This window comes from Heliangelus exortis, chromosome 2 (genome assembly GCF_036169615.1).
Source record: "Heliangelus exortis chromosome 2, bHelExo1.hap1, whole genome shotgun sequence".
NCBI lineage: Eukaryota > Metazoa > Chordata > Aves > Apodiformes > Trochilidae > Heliangelus > Heliangelus exortis.
This window is the reverse complement of record NC_092423.1, coordinates 120,025,388-120,038,470: the sequence shown is the minus strand read 5'-3', so window position 1 is coordinate 120,038,470 and position 13,083 is coordinate 120,025,388. Positions and strand designations below refer to the sequence as shown.

General features: G+C 36.0%; 1 protein-coding gene across 1 annotated transcript in view; it reads right to left on the bottom strand.

The window, feature by feature from the left end:
- Positions 1 to 5,633: 5,633 nt before the first annotated feature.
- The window catches only part of PI15 (peptidase inhibitor 15), a 28,545-nt gene continuing 21,095 nt past the window's right edge, over positions 5,634 to 13,083 (bottom strand). Inside the window, exon 6 of the mRNA XM_071737803.1 lies at positions 5,634 to 11,548. Within this exon, the coding sequence (XP_071593904.1) occupies positions 11,413 to 11,548 (136 nt within the window). The 3' untranslated portion in view covers positions 5,634 to 11,412. The remainder of the gene's footprint in view (positions 11,549 to 13,083) is intronic.

Below are 13,083 nucleotides of genomic sequence, written 5' to 3'. Positions count from 1 at the left end.
GAGAATACTTGTTACAAATTTTACCAAGCATTTGTGTTTGTTTCTCCTTCCTTTTTAGACTTTTTCTGTATGAAACGATAAGATAAATATTCACTTCAGAGCTATCTTCTACTTAGCTCTTTTAGAGGTCACCCAGCTCATGTAAGGGTTAGAGAGAAAGTGATATTCCTCCTCTCTGGTGAGGCACACATTGTTCCACAGCAGTCTGTGCTCCTGGGAATACTTTATTTTACAATCCATATTTAAGACCAAATGCATAATGTTAAAATTTTTGAGTGCCAAAATCACCATCTACAGCAGCCACAGTCCTGAAAGGAAGTGCTGGGTTTTGTAACTCTCCTAGTTAGGTGTTCAGACCCCTGTTTCTTTTTTCCCTTCAGCCTCTGGCACAACTCTTGCCTACTTATCTGTGCAGCAGTGGCTTCTCATTGCTTGCCTACCTGCCTTTTAACAAACCTGTTGTTCACATGTAAACTTTAAATTTGGAATCTACTGAAAGTGCGAGAGAGGAGTTGAATCCCTTCAGGATGAAAAGAAAACTAATTTTCAGGCTCCTGATTCATGTATGGGTTATCTAGAATATAAAAACTATGAAAAAAGCCCTAAACATATATAGATGCAGCACTTTCTGCCACCATTTTAGTCTCTTCTCCTGAGCCAGCAGAAGGAGCAAACTCCATGCTCTGAAGCTCAGTTTCTTCCTGGGAAGAAGGCTCTGGCTTTTCATGTTTTGATGTCAAAATTCAGTTTTGCTTTCAGCATTGGAAAGAGGTGAACAGGCTCTGCTTCTACACTAGCGTATGTGTAGAATATGTGTAGCATATGCAGACATTTTTGGTAGGAAGAATGAATTATAACTTTATTGGATTTAGAAACTTATATTATGTCTAAGTAGCTCTTTTAAATAAAGAAGTGAATTTCTGAGATTTTGCCTTTCTTTTACCCAAATATTCTACCATGTGGCTCATGGGCTATTATTCTAATATCTCTCAGAATAAGATTTCCACTTATAGAGTGGTGAGGAATTTGAAAAAAAACATGTTAATATAAATAGCATTTTAACTACCAGTTCAAACTATTCTATTGATTTGAAAACATAATTTATAAGACAATAAACAGTAAAATATGTTGTGGTTTTAAGAACAAGTATTTTGTGATTGGCGAAGACTCCAAAAGGCTGTTTTAACAATGACAAGGAAACCATTGACAAGGATATACCATATCACTATTTGAGGTGGAAGAAAATATCTAAGAAGTGATAAAATGTGCTTGAAGAAAATATGTTCAATGAATAGTTGTGATTTTGTGAATTTATAGTACAAATTCATTTCTGATACCACCAACCAGAGGCAAAAGATTTTCAGAACACAAACAGCATTGTTTAGAAAATAAGGACTATTAATGCAGTTAATTTTTTACCCAAAACACATATTTTACTTATTTTGTACTCTTCGGTTTAAAGGCTGTTTCTTTGGTAAATGCAGCTGCCAGAAATAAAAGTTTCTCCATTTAGAGTGAGCTCCACATTATGGTATCTTCACTGTACACAAACTTGAATAAACAGCATGTGCTGAAGTAGAAATTTCCAAAAACCATAAGTTAAAATTACATTTTTTGCTTGCTTAGTTTCAGTCAGCTGGCATTTTGCTCCTTCCAGATTTATTTTCTGCATTTTGTAACCCCTCTTTTTCTATTCTATCCTTATACACTTTTTGGATAAGTGGATAGAGCTTGCAGGCATCCTTAAAGTTCTCTCTCTTTTGCTGAGGTGAAATGTTACTACTTTAAAAAGGTCTGGGAAAGCAGCAGTCCTCAGCTGAGTGGAGGAGATATTCCAGCTTCAATAGAATGAAGAAAACTTCCATGATTTCAAAGGGTTGCTGTTTGACTCCAAAGCAATGCACACACACATAAATGACAATAGCATCCACTGAGTTACCAACTCAGGAGAAGAAAAATTAAAAAAAAAAAAAACAGTAAAATTGATCAACTGATCTCTTGCAAGCAGCAGCGTCAAAGTTATCAAGAACAAAGGTGATCTAATGACATCAGCATCCATAGAGCATGAGTGACAGGCATGTAAATATGACACAGAAAGATGATGTCTGAGTGCAAGTAAATAATCTGAGAGAGAGAGGAATTATCTGCATCAAGAGCTATATTGACCACCATAAACTTTTGTGAAACACCTGAAGCCAAAAGTGACATGAAAGTAAACAGAAATTTAAATATCATGTATGGTGGAATTAAAAAAAAAAATTTAAAAATTTAAGAAGAGGTGAAAAGAGTCAAGAAAGATGAAAAATCCATGTATGTATCAGGGATTTCAGACTCTAGTGAAAAATTTTTTTTTGACATAGAAAGATAATAAATGGATACAAATAAAAGAAAACATGGTAAAAATATTAACTTCCATTTCTGCTGAAACACTCCTCACAGCTTCGTTAGAGAAGCTACAACTAATAGCAGATAAGTTGATGTAATTCAGATGGAACTTATTCCCTCAAAAGAGTAGATTAATTACAAAACTAGGTGAATAAATGATGGAAATTATAGAAACATTAATAGAACCTGGGTAAAGGTTTATTTATATTATTAAAAGCGTGTTGGTCTTTTGGTCTTATGAAGAAAGTTCATGCTTTGGAAAGAAGAAAAGCAAAAAGAATGAGGAATCTGACATAGTTTTCAAGTCTTTGAGGATCTTCCACTGCTGTGCATCATCCAGCCAGGCTGTGCCACAGTCTCTGTTCCCATGAGAAGTGCCATCACCATAAATTGAGTTTCCAAAGGTACCAGATAGGGTCCCAGAAATGAAACAGATGACTTCTGAACTGTGATACAGTTTGCAAGATATTACATTCAGACATTTTGCTTGAGCTATAGGACCATCAAGGCTCCTTCAGTGTGAAGAGCTTATGATATGGCTGGGGAAGGAAGTGAAATAGACTCTGGAGATGTAAACGTTGCAACATCATTGTGAGGTACAGCTGCAGAGCCCATGTGGACTTCTTCAGCAAGGAAATAGAAGTATTCTGGGACTGCCAAAGTCACCTTCTGTTTTGAGCCACACTTGGAGCATCCCTTTCTCCCAGCTCACTGAGCTACACACTGCTCAGGCATTACATTTTTGTATACATCTCTGGATGACTACACGGGGGTTAGAAAAATGGATCAAATAGACAACACTCACTAAAAAATAGCGTGTTTATTTTTCCTTATACACATACCCAAACTAATTAAACAGATATGTAAAAGAATATTTTCCACTACCTGCGGGGGGAAAAATCCTTCAGAAGAGGGCTAATGCCAAATATTTTTTCCATGTCTTATGTATCAGCAGGATTCTGGCATTGACCATAGGAAAAAAGACCACATGTCTGTGCACATTGAACACACCCGTAGGGAGACACTGTTTTTTTGCAGACTGACATCTCAGCTATGTTTGGCACATATGTTTTTCACTGGCAAATAGAAAATGTTGGTGGTATACAGCATAGTAAGTGTATTAAAGAACACTTTATACTTGGGAGGAGTGAAGAAAAGGATGACTAGAAGCCCACGCAGCCATGGAAAGAGCTGGAGATTTTGAGAGAAGGTAAAACAGTAAAAAAAATAATTCTGCATAATGAAAATATCAAACATGAAGAGTTTATATGGCAAGATCTGCAGGTAGATCACTGAAAGTGTGAAGAATTTATGAATACATCTAATCTGTCAAGCAAGAAGGAAATACGAATACTCTTTGAAGAATACTGAAAAAAAAATGGTGTTGAAATTAAATTCAAATTAGAGCAGCGAGGTGAGGGTTCTATAATGTCTAAACAGATACAGGGATATTAAAAGCTTAGAGAAGACAAAATGGTACTTTAATAAAGCAAATGTACTTTTACTTCTAATTGACAGTACATCCCTCTCTGTGCCCTGTTCTACATTCTATTATGACAGTATGGTCAAGATTCATGCTGTGGCTATTAATAAAAGTTAATTTCAATACATTCAGTTAGAGAGCAGTCTTTGGATGTGATCTAGGTGCAAAAATTTTCCAAATTATGCAAGGTCCTTTTTGGTTGAAGCTACCATCACCTCACTGTTGCCAATGTCTACAAAAGACCACAAAACAGCACTCTAAGGTAGTAGCTGCAGATGTATGGGCTGCAAACTGAGCAGGACCTCAGAGAGTTGTGGGCTTACAGACATACTTTCAAACCTTTTTGACAAAAAAATGCAGTGGAGCAAGTCCAGTGCTAGATTTTGCAGACAAAATCAAATAAACCTGTCTTGCTACAGATGAAAAGGGAATTCAGAATGATGTAGCTAAAGCTCAGGGTGAAAACCCACAGCAAAGGAAAAAAGGTATAAGCACTGCTAAGTTGAGGAAAGCTATTCTAAATCTCTATTATCTGTGAAGGGGAACTCCTTATGTTATTTTTCATTACATATTTTCATGATGTTGGTGCAAAGGCCTGTCATATGTATACAGAATTCTTTCATATGTATACAGAATACAACAGTAGTCCCCAGTCTAACACAAGGCAAGATGTTCAAGACAGAGCAAAACTGCCTGAATGACCAAGTAATGTTCAAGTTATTGAGTTACTAACGTGAAATAAAACAAGCAGAAATAAAATTAAAAAACAAATATCAACGAATATGAAATTAATGTCTCTGATGTTACTATGACTGGGCACCTGGAGAATTAGAAAGAAAGACAATCCAAAAACTTTGATGTGACTTGGCTCTTGGGCACTGTATAATTTCATACAAAAGCTGTCTGCCTCTCTCCCAGGCTGTAAATGGCTGGGATTCCACACTGACTCTCTGTGGATACATGGTGGTGTCACCCTGTGAACACATGCCCTGCTGCTTCAGTAGACATTGTTTCAGAAAAATAAAGAAAACTGTATTTCCTGGTTTACCTGAGAGGTTCTAAGACTGACAATAACCACTGTGTAATAACGTAAAGAAACTCCAAACCATGGTACTACTATAACAGAGACTTGCTGCTTTCTGACAAGTCCCTCTTGCTGAAGTCCCAGTTCACAGCACCTCATGCTTTGTCTGACTTGTGGACTTTCTGACTGATTTCTAGTCCCCCCACCTTAGACTGCAAACCCCAACTACATCCAACCTCCATAACAGGTAAGAGATGAAGATCATCTCCTCCATGTCCTTTGGTACCACTTTGGGAGGAAGAATAATTATTGGGGTTCTGAAGAATTTCTCGTTTCTGACTGGAGCACAGTTCCTTCCATAGAAGAAAACTTTGCCAAATTGACAATGATTTGATTGACTCTTGATTTTCTGTGGATATCTCCTTTGGTCAGAGTCCAGATTTTTCCTCTTGGACAGTAACACATAAGAGAACATCCCCTGACCACTAATTCTGATGAAGAGTTCAGGCTCTCAATACCAAAAGATAGACTTCTATCCATATAGGTGGATATATAATGACAGATTTCAAGTATATAATGGAGTTCAGACGTAAAGCATATGCACTTATATTAATATATTCAAAGAGAATTTAAGTTCAGTTCAAATATGTCTTTTTTTCACTATCTCCCTGAAAACTTGTCTTCTTCTGGGACAATATCAACCACAATAAAACCAAGAAAAGATGCCTCAAAAACATGAAGTGTAGGTACTGATTTTACTTATTTATTTAAATGCATAGATATTACAAAATAGATCAAAATGATGTAGATTTCTTTGTAGTTTCATACCATTAGAAGTTGAAACACAGATAGAAATTTATATCTCAATTATAACATGTGTATAGCATCATATGAAAGAAACATTATATTGGTAAGTTCACTGCAAGACGTGTTACACAAATTTTCTTTTCTGAAAAAACAGATAGATCCCCACCCACAGAATTATGACAAAATCTAAAAAAGAAATGAGGAAAATATATAGTGAGAGGGGGAAAAGGACTCCATAAACACTGAACTTTTTTTTTTCACTTGAGGTCAGATAGAAGGCATAGAAATGTCATCATTTTCCAATCTTCAATATCTTCAGAAAAAAACATTTCTCATTGAATATGGAAAAAAAACCAAAACAACTGTAGTTTGCTTCTTAAATGATCCCTGCCTTTTAGCACCATTTCAATTATGTAAGAGCACCTTACATGAAAAAAAATGTTTAAGTTCACAGAGCTATTAGATTCCAATATTACCATTCACTCGTAAGGAAAAAATTTATTACCTTGAATATTGTAGCTAAGATAATACCTGACTTACATGATGATGTATTGAAGCTGTAGTGAATTTGCAGCATGATGAACAGTCCAGTGATTTGAATAACTATTGATATTGTGAGCTAAACATATAACCTGGGGGATATTCCCTCTCTTCTCCTGCTGGCCAGAAAGAAATTTCAAACATAATTTATATGGATTGTCAGTACAAGGAATTCTTAAAGAATTTACAACCTGACTGCCAAATGATAAGGTGCCAAAAGCTGGAGGAATCATAAAATCTTTTTCCAGTCTGGGTTTCATTTTTCTGGCAGAACACAGGGAGATAATACTGAATTGCAACCATTTCAGTCTGTTTTTCTCACACTTCATGATCAGGGAAACACTATAGAGTACAGTTTAACTATCAAAAGCTTATGGCTCTTACATTAACTTGTGTAAATTTTAAAATGCCTTGTAATATTAACAAAAGCTTATTTTCTAGCAGAAAATAACTGTATTCTGAGGAAAACCTGAAGGTTAAGCAACAAAGTAGTCCTGAAATTGTCATTAGTAGTCATTAGTAATGGGTTTTTTCCTATTCTCGAATTAACTAGATGGATTGTTTCTTGATTTTCAATTTAATTACTACTGAAATGAAGCAGATTTAGAAAGTTGTGGTTCTTTCAGGTTACTATTGACAGAAGTCTAATGTTCTCTTTACAAATCTAAATGAAAGGTTTGTGCGTTTTGAGACCATCAGACCAATTATGATCTGAGAACAAGAGCACACAAATCTTCCATTTCGCAGTTTTAAAAAGCACCATTAAAATGTCATGTGTTTAAATTCTATGAGCTTATATCATTCTAGATGAGGAAAGCAACAGTTTTGTCTTGAAAATATAGCAATAATGGGCCAAAGCCAGGAATTTGAGCCTTTAAAATTCTTATTAGGGGCCATTAGAATTTAGTACTTAGGTAGTGATGCTTTCCATTGTCTGCTTTTTAATAACAGTGTCTGATTTAATGCCTCTAAAGATTCAGCCAGTACAATTGTGATTGAGTTCTGTACTTAAAAAACACATAAAAAAGAAATGGTGGTGTTATGCAATGGACCTCATTTCTCAAAGCAAATGCACAGTCATGAGTCTTTAAAAACAAGGCAAAAAAATTTAAATGTACCAAACTAAATCTATATGTGCTTTTTTTTAAAAAAGAAATAATCCTTTAACCTTTTGGATTTCTGTGAAATCAAACTAATCTATTGGCATTCTCAGCCACAAGAGGGCATCCATGCTTGCAACCTGATCTTTGAAGATCATACATAAATAGATGTAATTATCTACCTATCTATCCATCTATCTGGAGACATAGATATGGATATGGATCCTGCTGTTAGATCCCAGCTGTGGCATAGAATACATATGCTCTAAGAGGTTTCCTGTTTCATGGTATTGCTCAGTTTTGGTGAGGATGGCACATGAAGTCCAAGTTTTCCATCCATAAAGGATATCCAACTTTCCTGCAAATGTTAAACCTCCCATGGTTTTCACCAAGGCCTGATCCAACTCATATGCAACTCAGAGGAGAGCAAAATGATCTCAGAGGAGAACACGCAGCTTCCCAAGGATAAGTGTGCAAGGTCAAGCCTAGACTTTCTGAAGTCATTTAGTATCCCAGAGAGGATTTGTGATCACTAAAACCTGCTCAGCATTAATCTGCAGTCATGACTGTCAGAGGTCTTTCTTTCCCTCTAATCTGTTCCACAGACACTTCACTGTTGAGAGGAGGGTGCTGTTTGTTTTGGTTTTGAAGAGGAATACATTTTCCTCTCTGATGCACATCAAACTCTTACGAGAGACTGAAACAACCATGAAAAGGTACTTTGAAATCAAATCTGGCTGAGTGGTAGTAAATCATATGCTTAGCTGAAAAAGAGCTCACAAACACTGGAGTGTATATGGTAATATTGGAAGTAAAACTCAATCTCCAATAATAATGTATGCAAAAATAATGTATAACTTCAGCACCAGAACATACAGGTTAGCACCAAAAGATATCAATTGCTTGCTACCCATCATCTTAGATTTTTAAGTGAAGCAGAAAATCATAAGCAGATATTATAAACAGCTGTACTCAATAATTAATTATATCAATTACTTCATTTTCAGTCTTATGCCTCTCACAGTATTTTGACAAAAAATATTTTCAGCTCTATTTTAGTGTGTGCATATTTCATAATTTTATATTTAGAACAGAACAAAAGTCTGAGATAATTTCTCTGTCTTTAAAGGCACACTGCTCTGCTCAGATGGAATTAGTATAAACCTTCAAGGCTATCAGCACAGCAACTTGTTGTAGGTTGCCTCAGCATAGCCTTGAACTCAACAAAAAAGCTCCCTGGTGTGTATCAGAGCAGATAGAGTGCCAAAGACATCTGAAGTGTTCTGCAAGTTTCAGTACTTTTGTTCCAGCAGCATTTGGTGTCAGGCCATCAGCCAGGCAACACTGGCAATGTCAATTAAAGCAGAACTTTACTGGTGTTGTCATTACCCAAGCCAAGAGAAAAAAAAGACAAATACAAACTTGGGGGACCCAAAGAGGTGATGTAGAAAGGCCTTCAGTAAACTTTATTTCATAAAGTGGAGGGGCAAATTTCATATGGTAGTCAAATATCTGATAAGGTCTAATCCTCTCTGTTCTATGAAAAATATTCATCGAATGGTTGAGTGCTTGTGGCTGTTTTTTTCAGGAGCTGCTCATATGAAATAGCTTATACCCAGATCATTTTTTGCTGCTGTTAGTTACAGTGTGATTACAATAGTTATTCCCTAGCACCATTATGGGATGTTATGAAAAAAACCTGCATACCTGTTTGTTAGAAGCAAAGTTTTCCATAATCACAGAAAACAAAGTATTCCACAAAACCAAGGTATTTGTAGCAACTTAAAAAGTAACAGATACGATAACATATATACCCGTTATAGCAATTGCAGCTGAATTAAAGAATTATAAATTAATTTACAATGTCTAGTCCTGTTTGAAAAGTGTACCATACAACATAGAAGATGCAAGTTCCAAAGTGCATAGACATTTATTGTTTGACCTACTGTTTTAGGCTCCATGGCTTAACCTGAACTTTTGCTTATGCTCTGCTTCCTATCTTACAGGGTTTTTTGTAAAACAAAAATACTGAAAATTACTAGATGAACTCTTCTAACTGTGCTGTCTTTGACTCTAGGGAAGATACCATATAGAGAACATAGACGTATTTATCCCATGCATCCTTGTCAAAAACTGGGCCGGCTGAGGGCTAGTTACCTACCTATTAGTTATGAATAATTTGGTGTATAAATAGGTGATGCTAAGAGCTTGCGTTTCACTGGATTTTACTTAGCCAAAGTGTTTGACTGATTGGGCACTGTCCAAGTCCAAACCCCTTTGAAACCAGAAGAAAATTATTTGTATTGTAACTCTTAGAAGGCAAGTTAGTAGAATATTTCAAGTGTTGCTCTTTTATAATATGGACATATTCTCAGACAATATACTTGCCTAGTTATTGTCCTGTAAAATACAGAAGTGTCACTAACCAGTCACAGATCAGTTTCTGATGTTCTCTGGGGGGTTAGATTATTGGCAGATTGGGAAGAGCTGTTATGTTTCATCCCCTGTAGAGCTCTTTTCACATCTTTTTACATCACCAAAGTGGTGACATACTGTCATAAACACTCGCAGAAGGGCTGAATTAGTGACTCAGAGGCACATACATATGTAGCACTAGTGAAATTATCCTCTGTTGCTCTGCTTGCCTTACTCAGAATTTCTTTTCAAAGTTCATAAATTTCAGAGGTCTTAATGGAGCAGTGCAAGCAGACTAAACACATATATTTAAAGTGGATTACATTCTACCCTGCAATATAAAGCCAAAACTCAAGGCTATTTCAATGACATAGTAGCTGTAGCAGACATAATCAATTTCCTCCTTTTTATAATCTGCTTTTCCAGAAAACAACTTGCATATATTCTAGCTTAAAGTGCAGGTCCACGTAAGAAATGTTATAGTTAGCACCCATAAGGCATTCAGAATTTTGGCAGGAAATGTATGAATAACAGATTTGGCTTTTATTCATTCATACAGATATTTTCATGAAATAGTGCAATAGCTTCAAGGACACTGCCTTTTTTGATTTAGAAGTTTGATTTTTTTATTTTTTTTTTTTTTTTGTCAAAAATCTGTAAAAGTTTTAAAGTTGCCTGATGGTTTTTTTTTTTTGGAAATCTTCTTATCTACTTTTAGGTCTGATCCCTCCTTGCAAGTTTCACCTGGTTGAGCTTCAGTCAGGGGGGATAGCACATATCCTGGCAAACTTACAGTATAAAAGACAGTATAGATGTCATGTATTGACACATGTTGCTTTGTAGCAATACAATTCTTCAGCTTCCTGTACATGAATAAATACACTGCTGCAAAGCACCATTATACCATAATGACTGTGTTCAGAAACACAGGAAGGTAGAGTAAGGCTGTGTTATTGTACAAGTATATTTAAAGTGATGTAGCTTTCAGTCTAAAGAAGACTTTAGGCATGTGAGTTAACAGCCACCACATCTGGGCCAGTGTGGCTCCTCATATTCTCTAATTTTCCTGTCTGCACACAGGCATTGTTGATGATAGCAGCAGCCGTGTGCTGAATGATTGAAACGCCACAAATGAATCAATGTTGTGCATGAGGTAGGTAATATCCTGCAGTTTCTCTTGCACATCTGTTTTTCTTTGCTCAGAGTCCCATTGATGTGGCAGGGGAAAGCAGAGGTGTAAATGGGAGGAACCATTGGGAAACTTTGTTGCTTTGCACGCCAGACTCCATTTTCAAAGCACCGTGTTGCTTCTCCATGACCCTTCTCTTTCTGGAGCCGTTTGTAAGAGGAAGTCATATTCTACCTTTTAATGTGCTTTTAATGGAAGCTAAACTTCAGGAAGCTAAACTTGCTAAAGTAAAAATTAGTTTGCTCTCCATTAACAAAATGTTAATCTAAAAGGGTTAATGTGAGTCTTAAATCCCAAAAGTGTTAAAACAATATTATGCTATACTTTGAAAGCTAATTATACAAAAGCATACAAAAAGAAAACATCAGATTATTATTACAATATCTCTATATATATAATATGTGCAAAATTCAATATACAAGCTTCTTGCTACTCATCGTTTTAAAAAAAAAAAATTGTAAACCTTAATTTATTTAAACCAATATAAGTAGTTTGATGTTACTCCTGGGAAACACAGATTGTCGGTACAAGAACCTCCATAGCTTGGAGGACAAGCAGAACATGGAACTCCTACTTTATATGGTGCTTCTCCAATCCAATTCCCCCTGAAATAAAAAAAAAAACAAACAAAAAAGAATCCTTAATAATTTCAAAGAGGAAAATGGAAAAAAAAAAATCATTCAATCAGACTTGGTTTGACTGATTCAATGTAATGTCTTCAGTGATATCCTTCTAAATGCTCTGTTACTGAAGTCCTACATTAATATATTTCTGCAGGTTATTAACAAACACTGATCTACCAGTGCCCAAAAACCAGCAGGAGAATGACCATGTCACCACCCAGGCCAATGGTCCATTCCATATCCTTTTGTAACTGGTGAAGTTCCACACCCCTTGCTGTTGCTACAGTCAAGTGATTTATGACTCTCTGAGCCTGGGGCAGATTATTTTTTTTCTGTGAGAGGGTTATATTTATGAGAATTTAGCAACACAAGCCTTGGTGCAAGGTTTTCCTTGAGCACTTTTCTGTCTAGCAGTTATCTTAAAAAGCTTGGCTTTGGAAGGAGGGAAAAGGAACTGATTCAAGTCTTATTCTTAGGTTGCACTGCCCTGGGTCCACACTGTGAAAGGCTGAATTTATGTTCAGAGAAAAGGAATGATGAAACTATTCCCAGCACTAATATATTAAAAAGAAGTGTATTGGGGCATTTGTAGGGGCATCATAGATTTTAAAAGGAGGAGGAAAGCTCCCATCTGGTGATCAAAGCTTTGTAATAGAGCCCGTGGAGAAAGGGGTACATGTCTGTAGAGAAGTCATGTGTAAAGAGGTAATTCTGAAAGATCTGGGAACATCTGAAAAAATGCACCCAGACTTTTAAGTGCTTATATAAACGCCAGGCTTTTAAAGATTCATGAAATACTTGTGATGTGGGCAGAAAGAAAGTTAAAATTAGATTTTAATTTAAATGTTATGTCTTACTGAGCGGAGAACTTTCCTCTAGTTTGCATGTGACGTGTTATGGCAGTGAGTAATGCAATTATTTATGAAATATTTTCTCATCTCCACCTCCCAGCCAATAATGCTGGATCAAAAGCCCTGGTCTGAGTTTTGCCTTGTAAGAAAGTAGGAATCTCAAATAATTTGTTCATTCCTACTTCTCTTCCAAGTGGGTACAGAAGACTGAGTGTTCAGGAAATATAATTAGTTTTATAACAGATATGGAAATCCAGAAAGAGTTTTCTGAAAGGTGATTTCTGTTTTATTTTCTATGCAATACAAGGCTGACTCAGGTGACTCCATTAAATAACCAGGGGCAGGGCCCTTCTAAACTTTGCAGTTATCCTCCTTAACATTTTTTCCCAGCTCATTTTGAGAAGCATGGGTATTTTTCAGCATTATAGCATGGCATCATTGAATATAGTTTGATTTCTAGAACCTAAATCTTTGCCAAATTCCAGCCTTAATAAATGGGATTGGGGATGTAATATAGACCCCTTTCTTCTTTAGGGGAGTTTCTGATGTGCTGATTACTCAGAAAGACAGAGTCTTTGTTGACTGGCAAAGAGAATGCTGAATGTGGGCCAAAGGAATCTAGGCCCAATGTTCTAAACTCAACTTAATTAATTCTTAAGAATATAA